This window comes from Vigna umbellata, chromosome 1, assembly GCF_029865625.1.
Source record: "Vigna umbellata cultivar VRB3 chromosome 1, Vumbellata_1.0, whole genome shotgun sequence".
Taxonomy (NCBI): domain Eukaryota; kingdom Viridiplantae; phylum Streptophyta; class Magnoliopsida; order Fabales; family Fabaceae; genus Vigna; species Vigna umbellata.
The window spans coordinates 70,002,859-70,029,931 of record NC_142165.1 but is presented as its reverse complement, the minus strand read 5'-3'; the positions used below and the strand labels follow the sequence as shown (position 1 = coordinate 70,029,931).

Below are 27,073 nucleotides of genomic sequence, written 5' to 3'. Positions count from 1 at the left end.
AAAATACAAAATTCTCCCACTCAATATTAAATAGTGGTGAAAACGACGAATAACAGCTTCGTATAAACAAGAGGAAGCAGTGGAGTGCAGTGGAAGAGGGACAACAGAATGGAGCATTTCAACAAAGCCAAGGCCGTGAAGCTACGGAGCCACCTAGGGAAGTACCTGGTGGCCGACGACGACCACCATAAAATCCGTCAGAGTAAAAACGGCTCAACCAGAAAGGCAATATGGTTGGTGGAGCACGTGAAAGGGAAGAGCCACCACGTGCGTCTCAGGAACTCGAACGGACGTTACCTAACGGCGACGGACGCGCCCTTTCTGTTAGGCGTGACGGGGAACAAGGTGGTGCAGGGGAGTTTGGAGGAGGGTTGGGATGGGAAGTTGGAATGGGAACCCATAACGGAAGGATTCCACGTGAGACTGAGAAGCTGGTGCGGGAAGTACCTTAGAGGGAACGGTGGAACGTTACCGTGGAGAAACTCGATCACGCACGATGACCCTTATAGTTCCGTCACTCATGATTGGATCTTGTGGGCTGTGGAGCCTCTGGAGTTTCCCGACAAACTGCTTTCTTCGCCGGAGACTCACTTTTCGTCGGAAGAACCGGGTTCGCCCACGTCGCTTTCGTCACTGTCGCGGGTACGTCTTTACGCTCTTCCTCTTACTAGTCAACTTCAACTTTTGTATTTTCTTGATTTCTAAGATAAACTTTTCTGAGAGGATAACGAAATTCATTTTTCATTATCTAAAATTAATTAGCAGTATTTATTAAAAGGCTTAAAAACACTTTTCTTTAATTGTTAGAAAACACTTAGTTTTTAGTATCTGTCATGAATTAATATCACATTGAATTTTCTTAGGTGGTAACCAACGTGCTTGGATTGAACTCACTTAGGTGTGTTGTTGAAAAATAAAGAAGAAAAGAGAATAAATCGAGTTGCCATAAATGAGTTACCTCTCGTGTTAAAAAAATATCTCCATTTGTTACCATAAATGAGTTACTTCAATTAATTTGGAATAAAATATCTCCATTTGTTACCTCTCGTGTTAAAAAAAATACATTTATCTCTAAAAAATGTTAATTTCAGCTCGTCTTTCTTTTTAAAGATTTTTTTCTTTACTTTTATTAACATTATTTTAAATACACTTATTAGTAAAACCTATAACACGGTTTTAAGGGTTGAAAACGTAACACGGTTTCGTTTAAACCAAATAGAGATGCAATGGATATTAAATTAGAAATTAGAGTGTACACTAATTTTGAAATTAGATTTTATATACAATTCGTGGGGTGGTGTTTTAACATGCAAGAAATATAAGTGATATAGTTTATTATATTAGTTAAAGAATAAAACATTAAACAAAACTATTAAAACAAGTGGAATGATTGTATCTCCCACCATAGATATTTAATTTCGCCGACATTGTATGATCATAAGCCTCTTTAGTTTGTTGACTATAGACTAAATGTATCAATTTGATCAATAGATTTATGAATTATTTTCAATTTATTTTTAAAAAAAGCTTTCATTTTGTTAAGAGTTAAATATGTTTTTAGTCTCTCAAGTATCAAGTGATTTTAATTTTATCAAACTTTGGTACACTTTGATCATTATCCTTAAGGAAACTATAATTTTTCGTCCTCAAAAACTAACGGTGTTAAATTTAATCTGATGTGGCTAACGGTGTGCCACATCGCTTTTTTTTTAAACGTGGCAACGTGACCTTGTGCCATGGCAGAAGAGGAAGAAACTCTTCCTATGTTGTGTGACGAAGAAGCTCTGCCCAGATCGCACCTTCACAGTGTCGCTGTCTTCTCCGAACAACCATTAGCTCTTCACTCAACGCCACCTACAAGTCAAGGTTCTAGATGCTCTGTCACTCCCAAAACCATAGCAAAAGATAACCTTATGATGAAACAAGTTATGTTTAGTTTATGGAAAAGAAAAGAGAACAGGACACCAAGACTTCCCTTTTTCACCAAACATAACACCATCAAGATAACTCTTATTCACCTATTTCCCCTTAATTCTTGGATCTAAGATTTTTAGGGTTTCTGCACCAATCTTCTTCGCCATTCTTCCTTTTCCCATTTATTCTTTCTCCAGCGCATTTTTTTATCTTCCATTGGAGACCCTCCTTCGCTCCAAACCTAAGAGGATCGTTCTTTTCGTGCTAATTTTCTTGTGTCCAATTATTGTTGTTTTATTATTAGTAAGTCATGCTTGATCATTGGGGAAATGGTAATTCTCACACACAACCAAAAATTTTTTGGTTCTTCTCTTCCTCATTCTGGTGGCGGGGGAACGGGGTTTTTCCTTTTCCCTTTGTCTTTCCCTTTTTGCCTGTCATGTGTGTGTGTATATATATATATATATATATATATGTATGTATGTATGTATGTATGTATGTATGTATGTATGTATGTATGTATCGGACGAGTTTTTGATTATTGTTGATGATCTCTATATTGATTGTAGAAGACGAGGTTTGCTTGGGGAATGGGGTTGTTGTGATCTTCTTTCTTGGCCTCCAATCGGGTCTCCCTTAAGTCGTGGCTTTCCAACAACCCTGATGTGTTAGGAGACCAGGTTCTTCTCAAATGGGGTTTTGATCTCCCTTTCTTGTTCAGGGTATATCTCTTTGATTCCTCCTTTGTAATTGTCACTGGTTGTGTAAGTGGGTGTTTCGGTTTTGGCTCAAGATTGAATCTTTTCATTATGTTTGAAGAGGATGATGGAGATGAACGAGAGAAGTCTCACTGCCTGAACACTGAACATTGAACATGTCACCACGTTTCAGAAAAAAAATGACTTGGCACACCATTAGCCACATCAGATTAAATTTAACGGCGTTGGTTTTGGAGGACAAAAAATTATCCTTTCCTTAAGAACGAGGATCAAAGTGTACCAAAGTTTGAAAGAGGGACTAAAATTAAAATCGTTTGATAATTGAGTGACTAAAAGCATATTTAACCCTTTTATTAACTATTAAATAAGATTTCAAAATGCTCCAATTAGCTGTCTCTAATCAACATTTGGTATGAGTTGACTTGAGTTTACTTTCGACCTAAATCGACTCAGGTTAATCTTCGACTTAGACCGATTTGATTAATCTTCGGCCTAATCTAACCTTTCTTAACCTTTGATTAAAGTCGTCTTGATTTAGCATGATGTGTCTCTAACTCAACTTGGACTTTATTAACCTTAGTTTGACTTAGATACAAGTTGACTTGGACAAAACCTAAACCATTTACTTAATTTGGAACCAATTATTATAAATTGAGTCATAAATTGGTTTTAATCGATGAGACTTTTATTACTATTTTGACTCGATTAACATTTTCTTATGTTAATTTTTTTTTTATTTTGTGAACTTTTTTGGTTCCAAGTCATATAAATATTATATGTTTAGAATTAAAAAGAAAACAGTTACCTTCAATATTACAAAATTAAAAAAATATTAGAATGAATAATAAAACAGTTACCAAATATATTATATTCAATATTCAATATAAAAGAGGAACTAGCTATTTACTTATAGAAAAAAATAAAGAAGGTAAATACATAATAGTGACATGCTTCCTCAAAAATAGCGAAAACACATACAATTTATTTTGAATTTCCAAATAAAACACCGTGCCATACATTATAATAGGAAAACACAAATTACGAACTCATAACTCAAAGAAAAATAAGCAACTCCTTAAAACTATTACATTATAAAATTTCGTCTACATATTGCTATATTAAAGATAAACTTTAATTTCAAAGGAAAATATAATAAACTAAGCAAGAGTAAGAAATGAAAAAATGATGAAATCAGATCTACAAAAATCTTATAAGCGATGCAATTTATTTTGCATGGAGTAAATGAAAATGTCGTTTCATAGCAAATTGGAAATCATTTATTGTATTCTTAATCTTTCAAACAGATTAAACACAAACAGAAAGGACATTAATAAGTCAAAATGGGGATTGAACGATCCAAAACGATCTTTCACTAATGATAAGTGCTTGACTTACGTTTTAATCCACGGCTGTAATAAGACACACGGCTGTAATAAGACTCCAAATAATTATTTGGATCAATGTTTTGTCCTTTTTATGAGGATGTTTTGTCGACATAACTTTTCACATATGACATTTTACGTTCGCTCTATTAAAGTTTTAGAGCAATAAAATTCTCACACCGTCATGGGTTTTCATGAGATGCCAGACGAAGGTGAAGAAAAGAAATAAATAAATAAAAAGTACAATTTCTGACGTGATTTTAAATTTTTTATTCGAAAATTAAATTATTTTCATTTGCATAAACAAAACACATAAAGAAACAGTTAATTTTGTTAAAAGTTTAAAATTCTATGAAACTGAGTGTTTTTGTTACCTCCTCCAACTGGCTTCTGCAAATCACCGGTGGCTCACGCGGAGTTTCAGCAGCAATTCACCAAACGCGTACCTTTCATTTGTCTCGCGTTTCTCGTTTTCTTACTACCCACCACCCGCAATTTTCTCTTCACTCTATCCAATCTACATCGTTCATTAGTAAAAAAATAATAATACAAAATTACACTTTTATTTTCGTTTCTTAAACAAAATAAACTATAAAACTTTCATTATTCTAAACCAATACTATTTAGTTCTTCTATTTTGTTTAAAATATAATTCTTTATAAACTAATTCAACTTTCTATTTTCCTTTTTATATATATACCTAAGCCCAACTCAACCAAGTCACTTGCATTTCATCTGTGATCCAAATCAAATAAACTCCAATCAGTCAACCACCCTGATCCTCGGATACATAGTACAAATTCGAATTTTTCGATTAACCCGTCGACTATTGCTATGCAGAGCACAAGTTCTGACACCGTGTTCCGCTCCGGCATGGAGTTCTTCCACCGCGCAAAGGTGGTGCGGCTGCGGAGCCACCACGACAAGTACCTCCTGGCGGATGATGACGAGGAGTCGGTGACCCAGGACCGAAACGGATCCTCCAGGAACTCCAAGTGGACGGTGGAGCTCATTCCGGAGTTCGACAACCTCTTACGGCTAAAGAGCTGTTACGGCAAGTATTTAACGGCGTCGAACCAGCCGTTGCTGCTGGGTGTGACGGGGCGCAAGGTGGTGCAGAGCATGCCGCGGCGGCTGGACTCCTCCGTGGAGTGGGAGCCTGTGCGGGAGGGCGCGCAGGTGAAGCTGAAGACCCGTTACGGGAACTATCTGAGGGCCAACGGGGGCCTCCCACCTTGGAGGAACTCTGTGACGCACGATATCCCTCATAGGACCGCCACACAGGATTGGATCTTGTGGGATGTTGATGTGTTGGAGATCCACGTCGTGTCCCCTGCTCCTCCTCCCATTCCTCACTCCGATTCCCTCGATTTCGATTCCTCTACTCCCTCTGCCGTTTCCATCAAATCCACTACTTTCTCCAGACAAGAGGTATCTGTATATGCCTTTTTCTTTCTCACTTTTGTTAATTGATGCATCTGATTGATTGTTCAATGTTAATTATTGCCTGGAGTCAACTGGGATACAGAGTTTTTTTTTATTGTGATAAGATCATGTTATTGTGCAATTGAAAATTGTTAATTGGTTCAGTAAATAGTTTTTATTAATGTACTCTGTTGTAGACATATATTAATCATTAGTAAAATCGGTATCAATAACATGATGGCAAAGGAACTACTGTTAGTTATGATATGGAAATAGTTGACTTTGCTTCTGAAAGTATCTTCAAATTTGATTTTAGTTGTGACTGTAAAAATTTAATGCATAATATGAATGATGAGGTTTTAGTTGGACCGAAAATGTGTTCTATTGAAATGTAACTTCTAAGACTAAAATCCAATTTTGAGGGACAAAGTCATGGAAAGTGATTCATAAATTAGTGTTGTATGAAGATTAGACTGTTAATGTTTTATTTGGATGTGTTTGTAGTCAACGGATTCATATGTGGGTTCGCCACCAAAGTCGGAGGGAAGGACTATATACTACCATGTTGCAGAGGATAATGGGGACGTGGATGATGAGAATGTGCAGGGTTATTCTTTGGCTTTCAAAGGGAATGGGGTTGAGCAGTTGACTCGGAAGTTTGAGGAAGAGACGGGGCTTGAAGGAGTTATCGTGTGTACTCGAAGTCCTTTGAATGGAAAACTCTACCCTCTTCGCTTGCAGCTTCCTCCCAACAATGTCACCATGCAGGTTGTTTTGGTTCTTCCCTCGTCTAAAGGTCAGTCTTCCCCTTATCAAATCTTTTCTTCTCAAGTATTGTACTTGTTTTGTTACCCAATTTCATCAACTTCACTGTTTTTTCTGAGGTTAAAGAGTGTGCTTTATGGGGAATTCATTAAACTGTTTCTGCTAAAATTTAGGATATAAAAATAGCAAATTGATTCCTAGATTATTGCGCTGAAGTAATATGCATCGGTTGTGGCTGTTTTCTAGATTTGTTATTATTTTGAAACCTCTGCGTCGGAAAGTTTTTTTTTTGTCTGACGTTTAGAAAAGATATTTTGTTATTCAAATTTGTTTAAACCGGAGTTTTATAAATTATAAGCTATTTTCTCTCACTTTTGTTCTCTTTTTCCAGCCAAATTTGTGTGCACTTACCTATAAGATATCTTGGATCCTATAAATTATTATGGATGTTGAGCAAAACAACAGAAGTATTATGTTGAAGAATTGAGGATAATGTTGATGGCTTTATTTATTATAATTCTCTAATGAACTTCAAAATTCTATATGATTGTTTATACCAAGTTTTCAAGTTGGCCTGCTTTACATATTTTGCTCTACTTCATAGAAAAATCAACTACTTCTTAAGGACTCGGTTATTGTTTCATTTCAAGGAAAAATCTAGTTATAGTTCGTCAAATGTCATAAAAGTTATTCAGCGAATATTAGCATTTCCCATTTTATATTATTTGGTCATGGCTGAGAAGTAAGGAAGTTACATCTCTACCACTTATGTAGCATGTTTACCGAGATTCTAAGAAATCATAACATTCCTGTGATGTTGGTTCGGTTGTTCAAAGTAAACATAAGACTTCAATTACACTATTTGGCTTCTTCTTCCTCACGTTTAGGTTAGAGTTGTCTTATATGTTATCGTGCTGAACTAACTAACATTTGCGTCGTGTTCTGGTGTTTCAGTGGCAAAAGACTTTGAGGAGCAAGGTCTACTTTGACAAGCTAGATTTGTTGGAGTCTTGAATCTACTGAAATGCAAGGCCTATTTCCGTTGTGATCCAAAGCGTGTTTCGAATTTTATGTGATAACATTTAAGAATTTGTTGCAAAACTTCAGCTATTTCAAGTGATTCCCTTGCATTCGTAAGGAAGAATTCGTGGAGGTCAAATTGTACCTTAAAAGTATTTTGGTAAGGCTCATGTCAGCAATATCCACTATTGAGTGGTGTTCAATACTTACTAGAATGTAGGCGACTCTTATGCAGAGCCTTTGTTGGGCTTCTTATTTATTAGTGCTAGCTTTCATCTCAGTTTATTAATATGGATTCAGATATTTTGTTGTATCTAGTTTTTTTGATATTTTTCTTATTTCATGTATTTTAAGCCACTTGTATAGACACTGTCAGAAAAGTAGAGCTAAATTATTTTTAGTCATACATGAATTTTAAAGATTAGTAACATTTTTTTAATCAGATATTCATTTTGCCTCAGTTGTTTCTAATTTTACTGCATGGAATGAAATAAAGATTGGAGGTTTCACCTGGTAGATCTTTGCATTGTAAAATCAATATCATATTCACTCATTAAGTTTATTTGTCAACATGATTCGGTGCACACATTATGCATTATGCTCTGTTGGAATCATATGTTCTGTTTTTGAAAGAGGTGAACCACTTTAAAATATATCTCACAATTTCTTGATAAAAATTTCCAAATGCAGCTAGTACGTGTGATCCATGTAGTCCTGTTACTGAGGCTTTTGCTTTGAATCATTCTTGCAGATGTTACAATTTCCCAGCCGAAAGATAAGAATCTTGAAGAAGAAAGATGCATACAAATACTAGTAGTTTAATAAACTAACATGGAGTGATATGTTGATATATAATAATGTCGTTAGACATTTGTTCAGAGATTTAATCATAACATTCGTATATATGAAGAGATATTTGTTGACAAAATCAATCCTTGTTTGTTAACATAAGGACTATTTAAAGAATGAATTCAATCCTTTTTGTTCTAGAATGTGATTTCAAATATACATATTACCTTGAACACCAGCCAGCATGAATCACCAATAATCCATACAAGAACAAGTGCCGTCTTTAAAGTGATGGAATCGGGCTCGATCTCTTACAATTATCTCCACATTATATATTCTGGAGATCAACTTGGTAACCCTGTGGCAATCATTGCACACCCTGAGATTCTTGAACACTCTAATTGGAATGCCTGGTCTTGAGTTCAAGATTCCAAATGCTATGGCAAGTCTCTCACTATGCAATCTTAGAGTATTCTGTTTACCATCGTTAGCCTCATCAACCATAGTTGCTCCTGAGTAGTCGGGTAAATAACCTATTGATTGTAACTTCTCATCGATTTCACTCACAAACTTATATATATTTTCACTCTGTGGATGAGTGGTGTCCCCAGCAAAAAATTCATGAACCGTTCCATCTATCTCTATTAAACTGCAGCCAGGTTCTTTAGTCACACCCTTATCACTCATTAGTTTTCTAAGCAACCCTACATCATTCCACCTACAAGCAGAAGCATATACTTTTGACAAAAGCACATAAACACCACCACACACACTCCCCATTGACTCAAAGATTTGCTTTACCATTTCTTCACTAAGCTCAACACTTGCATGTTCCTTGCAACAAGCATCCAAAAGACTCCTCCAGATTACACCATCTGGTTTGATTGGCATTTCTGAGACCACGTTTAGAGCCTCATCGATGCGCCCAGCTCGAGCAAAAAGGTCAACAAGACAACCATAATGCTCCAATCTTGTTTCCACATTGTACTCCTTAGTCATCATGTCAAAATAAACAATGCCCTCGTCTACCATGCCTCTATGGTTACATGCAGATAAAACACCAACAAAAGTGATTGAATTGGGAACAATTTTCTCTAACTTGACCATCCTGACATAATAGTCCAACGCAGCTTCAGCCTTACCATGCATTGCAAAACCCATGATAATTGAATTCCATGAATTTACATCTCTAGCAGGCATGCTTTCAAACACTTGCTTTGCAATTTCCAACTCCCCACATTTGCAATACATATCCACCAAACCAGTGTTGACCAAAACATCATCCACAATATTCTTGTCACACTTTTTCAAAATATAAGCATGTGCCCACAAACCCAAAGACAAAGAACCCAAACCAGCACAAGCACTGAAAACACTCTGCATCGTATACCCATCAGGGTCATGCTCCTTCTGCATCTCTCCAAACATCTTCAAAGCAGTGTCAAACTTTGCACCCTTTGCGTAGGAATCAATCATGATATTCCAGGAAACCTCGCTTCTCTCATTCATCTTATAAAATATTTTCTCTGCCGAATCTAAGCGACCGCATGTCGCATAAAAATGAATCAAACTGTTACAAACGTGTGTGTCTAACTTAAACCCATGTTTCAAAGCGTGCGCATGCACCTGTTTCCCCTCACAAATAGAAAACGTGTAAGCGCATGCCTTCAGAACAAAAGGGAACGTGTGGTTATCGGGAACTGCGGAATTCTCTTTCCCCGTCACCATTGCTTTGTAAAGCTCCATGGCCTTGTGCTTGTGGTTGGCGTTGGTGCTTCGAGCGTAGGCTCTTATGAGGGTGTTCCACATGAAAGAATTGGGGTGCGAAAAGTGGTGAAAGACACGAGTGGCGTAATTGAGATCAGCCAGAGAGGAGTAAAGAAGAATTCTTGCATAGAGAAAAAGAGCTTGTGGGTGGGTGGTGTCAACTGTGCGTAGCGTTTGAGCGTGAATTTGCTTGAGTTGAGGCATAGAGGTGTGTTGGTTCAACAAGTGGATGAGGTGTGTGTGGCTCAAGTGTTGGCTTTGGTGGCTGTTGGTGGTGGTGGCTGTGGAGAAAAGCATAGGAGGGGGGCTTGTAGACATGGTGAAGGACTCAATCAAGTAAATTACAACGAGGGATTTCTTCGGAAAATTTGATGTAAAGAGATCATCGATGTTTCCATGTCAACCCTTATCTTCTTCACTGGATGAAGCGGATAAGGTGGAAGCTAAGGTAAGAAGAAAGATATTGACACTGTAAAGTAAGAGAGTGCTCACTTCATTCAATTGTGACCTGGTTGGTGACCACGTTTGAAAATATCTCATTCTGTGAAAGACTGAAGTAGATTATAGAAGATCGCAGAGTGACTAAGAATGTCACTATGTTGAACGTGTGCACCACTCATTTGTTTAACAGTTTTTTTTCTTCAGCTTTTTAGCCAAATCATTACCAAGTTATTTATTTTAATTATATTTAGGGAGTTGTTACAACTTGTGTAATATTTATCACAGACAGACAGTAAGCAAAGTAAGTAATAGCAGAGAATAATAGTCTTTCATAAACATTACTGTATTATTGTGCTCATCTTCCTTGACTAGAAAGAGAGATCATTTCAAAAACATGCAAGAACAGAGAATTAACAGAGAAGTCAGAAAATGAACCATCCATCCCCCTTTTCCTTTTTCCCTCACTCTCATATAACCACCCCCCACATCACACATAATCTTTCATACGTATATTGGGCCTCCTCAGCCTTGTACTTTTTCTGTTATGCACAATTGTATCATTGCTTGCCACCTGTACATTCTGTCTAACAGAATTATTCTCCTCTAAATTCTTTTCCTGATTTGCCCTTATGTCATTCCCACTTGTGACAGTACCTTCCCCATTAAAATCAACCTTGTCCTCAAGGTTGAAGTTAGGATAAGCGTTTTGTACATAAGAAAGATCCTCCCAAGTAGCATGTTCTTCACCCAAGCCATCCCACTGTACCAAAACCTGAGGAATATGTTGGCCTCTCTGCAGAATAACTCTAGCTTGCAAAATCTCATGTGGCTGTAATACAATACCGTGGTCATTAGTAACTAGAGGAAGTGGAATATAAGACTGTTGATGATCCCCGTGACATAGTTTCAACTGTGACACATGAAAAACGGGATGAATACGAGCAGTTGCAGGTAACAACAGTTTATAAGCCACTGGACCAATACATTGGATAATAGGGAAAGGACCAAAGTATCTCATACTTAATTTCTGGTTTTTTCTCAAAGCAACTGAAGCCTGTCTATAAGGTTGTAGCTTCACCAACACCAAATCTCCCACTTTGAATTCAATATGGCGTCTCTTCTTATCCGCCTGTTGCTTCATATATTGTTGAGCCTTATGCAAATGACCCTTTAACTGCTGCAACACCACATCACGCTGCTGTAACAGTTCCTGCAAAGTAGGAGAATCTGTGGAATCTGTAATGTATTTATCAATTCTAGGAGGATCCCGTCCATAGACTACCTTAAATGGTGTCATACCCGTACTAAGGTGATACGAAGTATTATACCAAAACTCTGCCCATGGCAACAATTTCAGCCACATCTTTGGATTGTCATACACAAAACAACGCAAGTACATCTCCACACAGCGATTGACAGCTTCTGATTGACCATCAGATTGGGGGTGGTATGCGGTGCTCATTGCCAACGAAGTGCCACTCAACCGAAAGAGTTGTTTCCAAAAGTGACTCATAAAAACTTTGTCTCTATCTGATACAATCGACTTGGGAAAGCCATGTAATTTCACCACCGTCTGCATAAACAATTCAGCCACGTGCATACTATTGTAATCAGCTTTTAAAGAAGCAAAATGGGCATACTTAGACAATCTATCAACCACTACCATGATCACTGTAAACCCTCGAGCATTGGGTAATCCCGTAATAAAATCCATTGCGATATCTTCCCATATCTGTGCTGGAATAGGAAGAGGATGCAACAACCCCGCAGGTAGTGTATTGGAAGACTTAGCCTGTTGACAGATGAGACATTGCTTAACAAAATTAGCAATGTCTTTATGCATGCCTTGCCAGTGAAATTGTGCTGCAATCCTAGAGACAGTTCGTATAACACCCGAATGTCCACCGAGTGGGGAAGAGTGAAATTCATGTAAGATCTGCTGAATCAAGTCATGATTCTTAGGGATAACCATTCTGCCATTCCAGTATATTAACTCATCGTGTGTGGAATAGTTGGGGTGGGGTGGGGTACCCTTACGACACAGTTCACGGATGCTGTTTAATTCTGGATCCTCTGCAACTGCACCACGTAAGACAGGTAAAATTGCCAAGTTTGGTTGAGACCATGCCATGAAGAATGACCTAGACAACGCGTCTGCTGCCAAATTGTCCTTCCCTGGTTTATATTCGATAGTAAAATCGTAGCCCAACAATTTATGCAACCACGACTGTTGTTCCGGCGTTTGTAAGGATTGTTGGGTCAGGCTCCTAAGACTTTTCTGGTCCGTCTTAATGATGAATTTATGCCCCAAAAGGTAATGTCTAAATTTGGCGATGGCCTCCGTAATGGCATATAGCTCCCTTGTATAAGCTGATTGTTTTTGAAGTCTGGGATTTAATTTTTTTGAAAAGAAAGCAACTGGATGATTGTTCTGACTAAGCACCGCTCCTATACCAATACCTGAGGCATCTGTTTCTAAAACAAAAGCAGTAGTAAAATCAGGAAGAGCAAGTACTGGGGCTTGCGTTAAAGTAGCTTTTAGTGTTTCAAAAGCTGTAGTAGCTGCGGCATCCCAATTAAAACTGTCTTTCTTGAGTAAATTTGTCAAAGGGGCTACAATAGAGGCATAACCCTTGACAAACTTTCGATAATACCCCGTGAGTCCTAAAAATCCCCGTAATTGTTTAAGGTTAGTAGGAAGAGGCCAGGCTAACACATCTTGTACCTTGGAAGCATCTACAGCCACGCCCTGACCCGAAACAGTGTGTCCTAAATATTCCACTTGTGTAAGAGCAAATGAGCACTTAGAGAACTTGGCAAATAATTTGTGCTTCCTGAGTAATTGCAAAACAGCTTCTAGTTGGTGTAAATGAGAAGACCAAGTCGGACTATAGACTAGTATGTCATCAAAAAAAACCAACACAGATTTTCGTAACATATCTTGGAAGATTTCATTCATTAGACACTGAAATGTAGCCGGAGCATTCATCAACCCAAAGGGCATGACAAGCCATTCATAGTGCCCATGATGTGTTCTGAAAGCTGTCTTATATCTGTCTTCCTTCTTAAGCAAAATCTGATGATACCCAGACCTAAGATCAAGCTTGGAAAAATATTGAGCCCCAAATAACTCATCGATTAACTCATCTACAGTGGGAATGGGAAAACTGTCTTTGACGGTTACGGCATTTAAGGCGCGGTAATCCGTACAAAATCTCCAAGTACCGTCTTTCTTTTTGACCAATACAATGGGTGAAGAGAAAGGGCTATTACTGGGTACTATAATGCCTTCTTGTAACATTTCCTTGACCATCTTCTCAATTTGTTCTTTTTGACTGTGAGGGTATCTATAGGGTCTAACCTTAACAGGATCAACCCCTGCAATCAATGGAATACCATGGTCGTGGGACCTACTCGGAGGAAGACCAATAGGGACTGCAAAAACATCATGATAATTCTGCAAAAGTAATGCTAATTCAGGATCCATATTCGTAGGTAAGTGCAACGCGTGATCAACAACACAGAGAGGTTGCTGAAACTGAAGTGTAAAGAGTTCAGATATGGCATTAGTGCGTTGCAGTCTTCGAAGATGATTATATTGGGCTGGAGTCGGAAGTTGTGGCTTATCCCCATGAAGTGTAATGAAGTTCCCTTCCACTAAGAACTTCAATGTCAAGGCCCTGTAGTCCGAAATATGGGGGCCTAATGTAGCTAACCACGCTGCCCCTAAGACCAAGTCAGCACCCGTGATCGGCAATAAGTAAACTGGAAGCTGTAAAGAGTGCCCTTGGATCTGCACTTCAACTATGCGCACCATACCTTCCACTGTCAAGGAATTTCCATTACCAACTAAGACCTGGAATCTAGTAGTGGGTTCAATGGCTAATTTCAAACAATGGGCAAGCCTTGGTTGCAAGAAGTTATCCGAACTCCCACTGTCCAGTAGTACTTGAATCGTGACTCCATTGATAGTACCCTGGAATCGCATAGTACCAATGCTAGAGACTCCTTTGAGAGCATTAAAAGAAAGGTGATGCTCCTGAATAACATCATCAGGTGGTTCAGGTTCCAGTGTGGTGTCTACCTCTTCCTCTAATTGTAAGAACAAATATTGTTTGTTGGGGCATCTGTGTTGGGGAGAAAATTTCTCATCACATGTGAAACACAAACCTTTCTCTCGGCGCAATTGCATTTCTGCTGGAGAAATTTTTTTGACATTGGCAAACTTACTGGATTGGGAATTATGCAGGTTGGAAGTGTTTGGGTTGGGTAATAAAGGTGGTAGGCTGGTAGATTTAGTAGTTTGGGCTAACGAGGAAGGTGGGTATTTGGGATAAGGAAGGTTTAAGGTAGGTTTCTGTTTGGGCTGGTATTTTTCTTCAAATAGTTTTGCCAATGAAACCGCTCGTAATAATGATATGGGATTTTGAGCAATAACATCTCGACGAATGTCAAGCTTGAGCCCACTAATGAAACAATCCAGTAACGCATCTGCAGTAATGCCCTGAACCCGATTAGCCAAAGCTGTAAATTCTCGGTAATATTCTTGAACGGATCCTGTTTGCATCAACTTAAAGAGGGTAGATCTAGGACACTCATAAGGGGAAGGCCCAAATTCCAATTCCAAGGAGCGAGTGAAACTAATCCAAGATTGAAATGGAGTGGTCTTAGCTAGCATTTGGAACCAAGGAATCACATCTGCTTCCATATGAACTGCAGCAATGGTAAGACGTTGCTCCTCCGGAGTATTGTAAAACGTGAAAAATTGTTCAGCCCGAAATATCCACTCCAACACATTTGAACCATTGAAACGGGGAAAATCCAGTTTAACATTTCGAACCTGAAACGGAGGCGTAGAGCTTGAATCTGACCTGTTCGAAGCGGCAGTCGCTACATGCAATGACGTTAATGCAGTTTCAAGGCTCTCAAAACGAGTAGAATACTCCAGGTGCCTGGATTCCATCAACTCTAAAATACGCTTTACATCAGAAGAGAGCTCTTTCAAACGAGTGTTTTCAGCCATGACCGAAAAGTGTAAAATGAAAGCACCAAATGTAATATTTATCACAGACAGACAGTAAGCAAAGTAAGTAATAGCAGAGAATAATAGTCTTTCATAAACATTACTGTATTATTGTGCTCATCTTCCTTGACTAGAAAGAGAGATCATTTCAAAAACATGCAAGAACAGAGAATTAACAGAGAAGTCAGAAAATGAACCATCCATCCCCCTTTTCCTTTTTCCCTCACTCTCATATAACCACCCCCCACATCACACATAATCTTTCATACGTATATTGGGCCTCCTCAGCCTTGTACTTTTTCTGTTATGCACAATTGTATCATTGCTTGCCACCTGTACATTCTGTCTAACAGAATTATTCTCCTCTAAATTCTTTTCCTGATTTGCCCTTATGTCATTCCCACTTGTGACAACTTGTTATTGTGCTTATTTAAATAAGATTATTATTTAATAAAATTATTATCTTTCCTCATTTAAGTGTTTAAAGTGTCTTTTACCAACAAATTGGTATCAAGAGTCTTACAGGAACTGTGAGTGAACCCAGTAACCCACTACAAAAAGGCCAAAACACCTTGCTTCAAATTGGTTTTGAAATGTATAATTTTAAGTTAAAAAAGATGCTTTATATTTTAGGGTGTAACTTCGGTGGCCTTGTAAAATAAGGAATTTTGAGTCTTTCATGTAAATCAATTAAATCATGTCATGGGTAATAATTTAATTGAATTCAACAAAAACTTTTCTTTTTAAAAAGACAGCGAAGCAATACCCCTATATTTTAATGTTAATTTTCCTAGGCTTTATCATTAGTAAAAACTTGCATGGTCACACATTATTTTAACCTATTATATATGAAAACAACTAATATATAATGTTTTGTCTTAAATTCATTCATTATAAATACTTTTAAGCTAAATCATTGTTAATCAAACAATAAGTAGCAAATCATTTTAAAAGTACAAAAATTAAATGAATCCAAATTACATAGGTTTGATTTGGTTTAATTTAGATTACATAATGATGAACCGAACCAAAGAGGCATCTATATACCGCGGAACCCCATCCTACGGTTGGATTGCTCTCTCTGAATCTGCATAACATGCCCCCTCGTACTCATCAAATCCTGCATGTCTTTTGTACTAAGTGTTCGCATCCACTTGTCCTGTTTAAGCTGCAATATACGCTCATACGTCTCCATAACCTCCCTCCAAACGCCCGAATCATCTGTTTGCATCGCCTTCTCCAATTTCACTTCTCCAAGTTGCTGCATTGCCGTGATCAACTCTTCCATGTCCCTCACATCACCCGTTCTCAGTAACTTCTCCAGTTTCTGCTGTGCCATTTCCTTCTGCAAGCCAATGCGTCTTTCTAGGCCACCACCTGTGATGGACTCCAACTTTTGCAATATATCCTTACCAATTATCTCTACTAGTTCAGACTCCACACTGTGCTCATCAATTTCAATAAAGTATTGCAATTAAAACAGGGAAACATCTTACAGGAATAGAAAGCTACCCAGAAGCAAGATGTGGTGTTTTACCTTGTGGTCAAGCAATCCCAGCCAGAGATATTGGCTACTTCAGTGAGTGCAAGCCGCCACGTTTGAACCCTATTCATGTCAGCAACGAAACGTTTTTCGTGCGAGGCGAAAGCGTGTGCATAGGAACCAGTTTGATGGCGAACATGGGTTGGGTCAACGTGGTAAAAAATAGGCACTATGATTTGGCCAGTGTTCCTCTTACATTGGGTGATTTTGACGAGCTCATCCAAGCACCAGCGTGAAGAAGCATAGTTTTGGGAGAAAACAACGACGGAGACTTTTGCATCCTGGATTGCCTTAAGAAGTGAGGGTGATATCTCATCGCCTCGTTCCAAATCGTTGTCAATGTAAGTTTTTACCTGAAGCCTTCTTAATGCTGCGTAAAGATGGCTGGTGAAAGTGTAACGTGTGTCCTCACCCCTAAAGCTAAGGAAAACTTGATGCACTTGTTGTTGAGGGGTCTTGGAGATCAAAGATGGAGAAAGAGGAGGAACAAATGATGCCATCTCTGTTTTCAATGAAAATGAAAATGTCTGTTTCAATAAAACTATCAACTTATGATTCATGTATTTAACCCTTGGCTGTGGCTAAAGTGGAATTTTAATGGAAGCTTCCTCTCTTTTTTTTGACTTTGTTCATTCTGATTCAAAATTTTACGCTGGAAAGTGAAGTGAGCAACTTCATCTCCACGTTCATGAGTTGCAATGTGATGAAAGCCAACATAGTTCTTCGTTTTTGCACATTTCGTTTCGATAAGGATGGAGAAATCATAAAACCGCGTGATTCATTTTCAAACCAGCACGCAATATTGGATGAATGGTTTTAGTGTTTCGTCTAATACCGTGTTGATTGTGCATTATTGTTTCGTCTAATAGTCCAAAATTAATTTATGTTCCTTTTTCCTTGAACCTAAATAAAGAAATAAAAAAGATAAAAAGGTTGGCATAATGCATGTGTTAGTATGGATTTGATGCTTCTCTTAAGTCTGCCTTAACCTCAATCCCTTAGTTTCCTTCTATTCACTATAAAAAAACTTATTTGATTGACAAACCATTGTGAATGAAAATCATCTCCGTCAAAATTTGACTCGCAGAAATCATTATTATCGACTTTTTGTATGTAAATAAAGCATGAAAAATAAATTACTTACATATTAATTTGCCAATAATTTACAATGGTCCTAAAATATATCTACAAATTGACAGGCTGATAAATAATCCGTAGACAAAATCCCTCTCTAACAAGTATGTGTGTTTCTCAATCTATATAATAAGAAATCATAGAACAGTGAATTAAAGGGAATGAAACCTTGGATCATCATTAATTTAATTGGATTTTAATAGAATAGGGAAGAATGCAATTTCTCATAAGAAAGGATTGAGGTGATCCATCTCAATCTCTAAAGCACCATAGGGGATAATCTCTCATGGAGAAAGGTACACATGTTATTTAATATATGTAAGAATCACGTAATTTTGTAATTCTAAAATCCTATTTGAATTTTCTATGAAATTATTTGATTCTCTTTATATGTTTTCTCCCAATTTTATAAACCCCAAATATGAAATTTAGGGGTTTTTAATTTATGAGGTTTTTACATTGATGGGTATGAAAAATATTTTTTTTTTATCTTATGATTCTAAGGTTTTTACTGCTCACATTGTTTCATTAGATGAAAAATTTATGTAATTTTGATTGCCTGTATAAAGATTAATGTTTCCGATGCAAATTGATTGAATTTTTTGCTTTAATGTTATAATGAAATTGGTAATTTTTGTTTTGCACGATAGAAAGAGATAAAGCAAATATATGAATTTTTTTACGTAAGATAAGAAAAATGAAAGTTCTATGTATGGTTAATAGTATGTGTATGTCATATTTGTTTGGAAATGGATGTATGAGAATCTGTTACTCACCAAAATGAGAAATGACAAATGACAAATTTTTATGTTCATTTAATTCCAAATTAATGATATTTATTTGAAATTAAGTGTATGATAAATTTTGTTACTCACCAAAATTTTAAAGTTATTTAATTTTAAGTTTATGATAATTTATGAATTACCATGAATAAGGATGCTAAGTATGTATATATTAATTGATTTATGAATTTATTGAAATTCACTATAATAAGGCATTTATAGATTGTTATTATAATTGTACACAATTTTATGTAATATTTTAATTGTTATTGATGTTATCATAGCATCATATATTGTAAGCATCACTTAAAAAAGAACGACAATATACTTGGAAGAGATGGTGAGAGGGGTTGTGAGTTCAATTCTTCCTACTAACAAATACTAGCAATTACATTGTTAATATATATATATATATATATATATATATATATATATATATATATATATATATATATATATATATATATATATATATATATATATATATATATATAAGTTTCTTGCTAAGACACCAACAAGTACATGGACCTTATTGAAATAATAAACATTGCAACAAGACTTTAAGACCTTGGAAATAGGTGTGAATGAAATCTTTCTCACATTGTTTATTTTGAATTCATTACCGTTTGAGCATAGTACGTTACAAATTGTCAAAATTTCGTGAATGATAAATGAAACGTGCATGAATTACATAGCATGTTTGGTTAAGAAAGAAACAAGACTTAAAATTAAGGAAAGTAAGTCAATCCATTATGTAAACCATCAAGGAAATAAAGGAGTTGGAAAAAAAATTGTGTAATAACATGATAAAGTAAAAAGGATGTTAAATGGTAATCCAACTTAACATCTAGAAGAAAAAATTAAAGAGAAATAATTGTCGTTTATGTGGAAAATCTAGACATTCCAAAAGGATTGTCCAAAATGTAATGTTTGATTTGAAGAGAATGATAACCTTAATGCTTACGAATGTTTTAAATAAAATTTAATTATAGTTCAATGTGATATATAGTGGATTGATTATAGATGTATGAATCTTGTTTATAATAAGATGTAGAAATTGTTTTTTATCCAAATCATAAGGCCAAATGAAAAAAGATTGCCTTCATAAGAAATAGGGTGAAAATCGTAGGACTTATTGTTTAATCCTTAACATTGAACATATTTAAATTTATTAAAAATTATATACGCCTTTTATCTTGAAATTAGGTTTTGTTATCAAAACTTGATGTTACTAGATACCTTTTTAATTTTGGTAATAAATGTTTCAATTTATTTAAGCACAACCATCTCACTACTATTGGTATTCTTTGTCATGGTTTATACAAAATGAATTCGGATAATTTGCGTGTTGGAAACACTAATTATGACTCTAAGTCATAATGTTGACATTAAATGTAATTTAGTGAATGGACTCTTTATTTTACTATGTCATAAATTTTTGTTAAAAAAAATAAGTTTTTTAATATATGAATTTTATTGATATAAATTTGTGTGTATTATATAAAAAGAAAAGAAACAAAATACATAAATAAAGAGGTTACAAGAAATATCCAATTTCTTAAAATTGTGTATATTTACACCTTTTCACGTTATATTTATAAAAAAGAAAAGGTACTTTTTTGAATGAACTAACTTTCCAAATTAAATAATTAATTCTTAAATTTTTTCAATAAGATAATCTTCCAAATTAAAAAAATAATATTAAATAATCAAATTTTATATAGCTTACCATTCCCCCTAACCTATAATTTGATGTTTATATTATTTAATCCTTCTATCATTTGAGATAAGTACTCTATGATGCTTACATCGTGTAGTCCTTCTTTAACCTAATACTAGTATCATCGAATGCTTATATTGTTTAACTCTCCTCTTCCACAACACTCGCCTATCGTTTACTCTGAATTACATACAATGTTTACTTCTTCTTATTAACCTTATTAATGTATTCTTCATGCACTTCATTAATTTTAACCTATCCCATAAATTTTTGTATTTCAAATTGTATAATCTTCAATATAATTTTTTTTATATTCTGGATTATACATTATAAAATACAAAATAAAAATATATTATCTATTTCAGATTGTACATTATATGGAGGTGCAAAACGAAATTGTATTATTGGTCCACATATATTTGATTAGTTTATTAAGCCCAAATATTTTTTAATCATATGCAGAACAAATTTTAGATAAACTCAAACATAAAAGGGTATTGCTCCCTCCACCACCACACCTTTTTCCCTCCACCTCCTCTTTACTATTTTGTCCCTCAGTAAAATTTTAGTTTTAGGATTATTATTTTTTAATTTTACCCATTCATAACTTATTTCATTAATAACCTATCTATTCTAGTATCCCGTACATGAGTAAAATACTTTTTTTTTTTCATTTTAACATTATATTTCTTTCTCTCTTTCTTTCGTCATTATGAGATACTACAAGTTGCAAAGGTTGGTGGTGGTGGAAAGAATTATCAAGCAGTCTCCCTCTCGTGTGCAGTGCGTGGAGTGCTTCCTCGTATTCGAATAAACCTTGAAATAAAACCCTAAAATAAAAAACGTAACCTTTAAACGGAGGTGACATCCTTCAATGGATGTCAACATCCGTTTAAGGAAAAACGGATGTCGACATCCGTTTTACCTTAAACGGATGTTGACATCCGTTGAAGATGTCACTTCCCGTTTAAAGGTTACGTTTTTTATTTTAGAGTTTGTTTTATTAGGGGACATCCGTTGAAGGATGTCACCTCCGTTGATGTATACTTCCTCATGCTGGTTGATGCTCTGGACGTTCCTCGATGTTCCTCCACACCACGGCGGCGACGCTCCTTCACACCACGGCGGCAATGAAAGCTTTCAAACCAAAAAAAAAAATTGGGAATAAAAAGGAATGGAAATGCGGGAGGCGGGAAGGTGAAACAAAAATAGGGAAAGAGGAAGAGAGTTCCGTGGGTGGGTGTTGGGAAAGTAAAATTAGGATTTCAAATTATTTAAAATAGGATAAAAGTAAAAATCTTTTTAACTTAAGGATATAATTGTATTTAAAATAATGTGGAGAGGTGGAGAAAGTATAGGGTGGTGGTGGAGGGAGCAACACCCAACATAAAAATGCAGGTCATTTTTCTTCCTTTGTCTCCATAACTTCAACTTGCACCTTCATAAAGTTTTGTATCCCAGAATATACAATTTAAAAATTATTTTTTTATTTCAAATTATATATTTTAAAATATAAAGTAACTTATACATTCCATATTACATGATATAAAATGTACTCTAAATGGCCCAATCTATAATATAATTTATGTGTTCTGTGCATTCTGAAATCCAAAAAATTATGGGAGTATAGGAAAAAAATTATGATAATACAAGAAACTACAAAAATTGTGTGTTGCCCAATTGAAAGCAAGGGAAGACCCAAATCAAAACTAAAACTTGGGTATTTCATTGGGCTAGATTTCTATGATAAAAAATTGAAATTATTTTTTCTCATGTAATGTTAAATTTAATTCGTACATAAACTAATTTTGTAAAAAAAGCATACAATTTTTAAAAAATTTTATTCTTATTTAAATATAAATTACTTGAAATTTATGAAGAATATTTTTTATGGAAAAATTAGTTGAAAAAAAATAAACAACTAACTAAGGAATGAAACATGCATCCTAAAATAGGTTAGTGCAAATGTGGAGAAAAAAAGTATTACATAAAGAGAGAGAAAAAAGGTGAAATAGAAGAAATTAAATAACTTTGAAGATACTTACACTCAAACTAATATTTCTTGATCATCTAAAGTATTTCAAGAATTCAAGGTGTAATGGCAATGTTAACATACCGTTGCTAGCTAATTAGAATCACAGTTATTTTAATTACCTCAATTACTTTCATATAAAGGTATCACAAATTACCTTAACAATTTAGTTACCTAAATTAGTTTTGTTTTAGAAAAATCTAGAGTTATCCTCTCAAATAATGGTTAAATTGGAATAGTCGTACACGATAGTCTATGTACTTGTTTGATGGTACAACAATTTTAATTTGAAATAAAAAAGCATATCAGTGGTAATAATTAATTTGGATGGAAACATAAACTTGTATAAAAATATTAAATATTTTAATTAAGAGAATCATGATGGTCATAGGTGTTTTAATAAATATAATTATGTACATTTAAACGAGAAAAAAACAAATAAAGCACACGTAATAGACCTACTAAATAAAAGAAATAGAAATAATGTCATATTATTTTTTGTTTGTATAGCAAGTACAATTATTTGTTATTATTTTTTTTAATGGAAACAAAAGAGATTTATATTAATGCTGAGAAAAAAAGTATAATATGATGAATTTGAAGTTATTTGAAGTTGTTGTGAGATGAGGAGAGAAATGTCTCTTTCTTATCAGTCCAGCTGTCGTAATCGCAACAACCTACTTAATCGCATCTTTTTTTTAATATTATCCTCACTTCAATTTGAAGTCTAACTATTTCTTATGTGGCAACTTTCATAAAATAAAATTTTAACCTTTACAAAAAATTCATGGTTGGACAGTTGTTTTTCATATTGGTTAATCTTTCTAACATAATAATAATTGTTTCTGAATAATGTTTTTAGCCCCTTTTTTCATAGAAACATTTTCATCACGGGATGAGAATCTAATTTTTGTGGTTAAAATGAAAATATTATTAAAAGAATATGATATTGTCTTTATCAAATCATTTAATGCAGTAACAAATTAAAAAACTTAGTTTTATGAAAAATGTATATTTGTTTAGTAAAAGTGTTTCTTCTCACCATAAATTGATATTTTTTTTGGGTTGAACTATTTGTATAAAATTAATAAATCAAAGGTTTAATCAAGTAATAATTAAATTTTAAGTTTATCTTAAATTTGATAATTTTTTTGATTTAAATATTTTAATTACACATGTTTAATTTTTTAATTAATTGACTGTTATAACATGATTTCATAATTTTATAATTTTAAACTATCTTTCATTTTTATAAACTGCATTTGCCTTGTAAACTTCATGGGTTAATTGGACTTGCCCACACCTATAAACATATATTTAGATTTGTTTAGCATCTATTTGCATAATATTAATTGACTTTATCCTTAAATAATATACAACAAATAGAAACAACAAAGATTGGATTCTATTTTGAGTTTGGTCTAGGGAGACTTGTGGGTAGCCTACGAAACTTCAGTAAAACTCCTTTATTTCTTGGGTTGTGTGTGCGAGACAAGTGGTTTGTAGGCTTTTGCACAAATACCTAGTTCTACCTAAAACACCAAACAATTTGACACTTATTTACCAATAATTATCTTAAGATTTCATGTAAACTAGATTAGATAAAAAGATCTGACATCTTATTTTTATAAAATTTCATTTGAAGTGTGTTTAGAACATAAAGAATAAGAAAAAATTATTCAAAATATCAAGGATCGTTCTTGAGTTAAGAGTCGACAAAAATGTGTTTCACACAGTTGATCAAAGTTTAGGAATCATCAAGTCTTATAAAAATGATGGAATCAAAGAGATACATAATTTTTTATAGGAATGGTGTAAGAGATGGATACCACAAGACATACATAAGACGAGTACTTGTTAGTGTTAACAAATAAGGAAAAGAAGAAGGTTGAGGTAAGAAATTTACATAAACTTCACTATATTGTATATGTTCACTGATTTCACATAAAAGACTTCTATTTATAGAGTCTATTTACCAAAACCTAATTACAAACAAATTAGGAATATAATTACTTGAATTAGTTACAACACTCCCCTATAATTCAAGTACATGAATGAATCACAGCGAACTTAACTTTTAACTTTCTAAATCTATATCTTTTCAATGACTTAATAAGTATATGTGTCACTTGTACGTAAGCAATGGAATCTAGCTTTTATGTGTTTACTTTTGTCATGTGATACAAGATTATTAACTAGGTTAATCGTTGATTTGTTGTCCACAAACAACTTAATTGGTCTCTCAATTCAAATTGTCATTTTTGTTAGAATTGAGTCCAGCCAAGTAGCTTTCCATGTTGCATATACATTAGCTAGATATTCCGCCTCACAACTAAATAAAGCTACAAGAAGTTACTACTTTGAGCACCAAGAAATTTTTGTGCTCCTAAAAACTTGAAAATGTAACTTTGGTACTCTATCTATCTAGGCTATCTCCATACCAATCAAAATTTGAGTAGCCTAATAAATCACATTGTGTATGATTTTGTTTAGGAAATAGAATTTCATGACTTAAAGTTCCTCTAATCTATCTCAGCACCTTTTTTTGCAGTCTGGAAATGTGTCTTCCTTGGATCATTCATGCATTTGCTAATTAATCCAACAACAAATGAGATATCAAGTCTATTGTTGCAAAGATATCTCAAAGAGCCTACCATATGTTTGCATAAAGTGTTGTCCATATTCTCTTCCTCATCACTACATTCACCAATCTTAAACTTCATCTCTATTAAAGTAGTTGTGAGTTACTTCCTCCGTACTAAATTGCTTTAATATTTTTCACCATTTCTCTTTGTAGAATATCCCAAGTCTCCTTTATTGTCTGGGCTTTGGAAATCTTCTCAAAGTTAATAAGATACATACACTGGTGTAGAAGACAACGTGCCTTGAAGTCCTTTGTCTTGGTAGTTGCATTCGCCTTCTCTGAAATGCATTCTTTCATAGCATTAACCACTTCTTGATAACCGAAAATGACCTTCATTCTTATTACTCAGTGATCATAATTCTTTTCATCCAGAATTGGAATATTAGATAAGAAATTTCCTCCTCCATTGAAAGCCATCACACTCGTATAAGGTCCCAAGTCTTACTGTTATAGATACCACTTGTTAGCAGATAAGGGAAAGAAGAAGGTTGACATAAGCAATTTACATAAACTTCAATGTATTGTATATGTCTATTGCTTTAAAGAAAAGACTTTTATTCATAGAGTCTATTTACATAAACCTAATTACAAACATATTAGGAACATAATTATTTGAATTAGTTACAACAGTTAGAAGCTAACTATTTACCTCTTATTAGAGGATCGAAACTGACTATTTTTCCTTTGTTAGATGATTGAAAGAGGAGAATGAAAATAATATAGCTAACGGAGATTGAGACAAGGTAACTAAAGCAAAGGATCAAAGCAAATTGAAAAGAAAAACAAAGCAACAATTGCTACAAAGACATGTATAATGGATCTTAACTGTTCAAGACAAATGAGATCTAACTGTTAGTCACCAAGGAAAGTTTTTTCTAGGAAAATTATAGGACGGTTTAGAATGTAACTTGTTTGAATTTTTAATTTACTCTTTGTAACTGTAAAAAGGGAAAAAAATACAAATAGGTTAATATTGTATTTTGCAAGAGTAACAAATTGTGGAAACAATACATACATTTTGATAATTTCGTGAATAGGAAAAATGGCTAATCCAAAGTTGGTTGTTGCAATTTGGGTCATGTTATGATTGAATTAGTTTACAAGTTCCTCTTTTTTGGTAATTTAGTTTTTGTAATTTATATTGTGTTCTTTACAGTTCATTGCAATCAGTGTAATCCATTTGTTGTCACCTCCATACACATCATTCTTTGATTCACAATCATCTTAATTTAATTTTCATCCATTGTGTCTTGTTAGCAAGACATGCATGAAATCTTAATCAAAATTCAAATGAAAAATATTAAATTCATTGAGTGTTTAAGTGAGATTAATCCACAACATAAGTAATTTTTACATCAAATTAACCTTTTTCATATAGAACTTTAAAGCAAAACACTCTCGTTAGATTAAAATACAAGTGTTTTGTAGCCTTGTGAAAAAAAATCTCTCATCAAATCGATTTAATTTTAAATAATATTGAGAATACGATCGAAACTAAATATTCGAGAAACAAAGTTATACATCTTTCTTCTATATAAAGTGTTGTTTGATTCTATTATTCAATATGTTTGTCATTTTTATATGCATGCATTTATTTTTAAGCATTCTTTTAAGCTTCATTAAAATTTTCACCATCTTACCCTATTTTATTGAATATTTCAAGGTATGTTACTTGTAACCCTTTTTTCATATTCTTATTAAAAATGTTTTCTTTCACTAGATAGTTAGACAATTCTTCCACTATGATTCCTTCATGAAATTGAAAAAGGTTTTGATAAAGGAAACGAGTTTTGTAAAAAAAAAAGAGTTAAAGAGACTCTTTCCTAATTTGTAGTTCCACAATCATTAAGCTCTCATAATGGATGAGGTGGAAGGTGAAGAAGCAAATGCTTCTCTATTTTTCTAAAGAAAATCCCTCTAAATTGATTGTTTTAGTATATTAAAATTTGATTTAATTTATTAAATCATAATCA

General features: G+C 34.4%; 3 protein-coding genes across 5 annotated transcripts; 1 reads left to right on the top strand and 2 right to left on the bottom strand.

The window, feature by feature from the left end:
• LOC124847767 (uncharacterized) lies at positions 1-8,114 on the top strand. Of its 3 annotated transcripts, XR_015783511.1 has the most exons (5): positions 1-642; positions 4,856-5,446; positions 5,945-6,236; positions 7,160-7,385; positions 7,977-8,114. XR_015783511.1 is itself a non-coding variant. In XM_088104123.1 (4 exons), exons 1-4 carry the CDS (start codon positions 109-111, stop codon positions 7,192-7,194), a joined length of 1,452 nt encoding a protein of 483 aa, XP_087960249.1. In that variant the 5' UTR covers positions 1-108; the 3' UTR covers positions 7,195-7,631. The 3 variants fall into 3 exon arrangements, 2 of the variants coding, with proteins under 2 accessions (XP_087960249.1, XP_047181281.2); XM_088104123.1 differs by lacking the exon at positions 7,977-8,114 and having other exon boundaries at positions 7,160-7,631; XM_047325325.2 differs by lacking the exon at positions 7,977-8,114 and having other exon boundaries at positions 2-635; positions 4,810-5,446; positions 7,160-7,631.
• CRR28 (Tetratricopeptide repeat (TPR)-like superfamily protein) lies at positions 8,104-10,354 on the bottom strand. The gene has a single exon (XM_047325324.2). It carries the CDS (start codon positions 10,097-10,099, stop codon positions 8,264-8,266), a length of 1,836 nt encoding a protein of 611 aa, XP_047181280.2. The 5' UTR covers positions 10,100-10,354; the 3' UTR covers positions 8,104-8,263.
• A 5,797-nt stretch (positions 10,355-16,151) lies between these two features.
• Positions 16,152-17,491, bottom strand: LOC124847769 (disease resistance protein RPV1-like). The gene is made up of 2 exons (XM_047325327.2): positions 16,783-17,491; positions 16,152-16,687 (listed from the first exon to the last, which is right to left on the bottom strand). The coding sequence occupies exons 1-2, from the start codon at positions 17,346-17,348 to the stop codon at positions 16,285-16,287; spliced, it is 969 nt and encodes a 322-aa protein (XP_047181283.1). The 5' UTR covers positions 17,349-17,491; the 3' UTR covers positions 16,152-16,284.
• Positions 17,492-27,073: the final 9,582 nt, after the last annotated feature.

Excerpts from the sequence above, each read along its gene's own strand:
- LOC124847767 (XM_047325325.2), top strand. The coding sequence starts at position 109 with ATGGAGCATTTCAACAAAGCCAAGGCCGTGAAGCTACGGAGCCACCTA. Across the intron at positions 636-4,809 it reads CCCACGTCGCTTTCGTCACT|TACAAATTCGAATTTTTCGA; the intron begins GTCGCGGGTACG and ends TCGGATACATAG. Across the intron at positions 5,447-5,944 it reads CTACTTTCTCCAGACAAGAG|TCAACGGATTCATATGTGGG; the intron begins GTATCTGTATAT and ends ATGTGTTTGTAG.
- LOC124847769 (XM_047325327.2), bottom strand. The coding sequence starts at position 17,348 with ATGAATCATAAGTTGATAGTTTTATTGAAACAGACATTTTCATTTTCA. Across the intron at positions 16,688-16,782 it reads TGGGATTGCTTGACCACAAG|TGTGGAGTCTGAACTAGTAG; the intron begins GTAAAACACCAC and ends TGATGAGCACAG.
- CRR28 (XM_047325324.2), bottom strand. The coding sequence starts at position 10,099 with ATGTCTACAAGCCCCCCTCCTATGCTTTTCTCCACAGCCACCACCACC.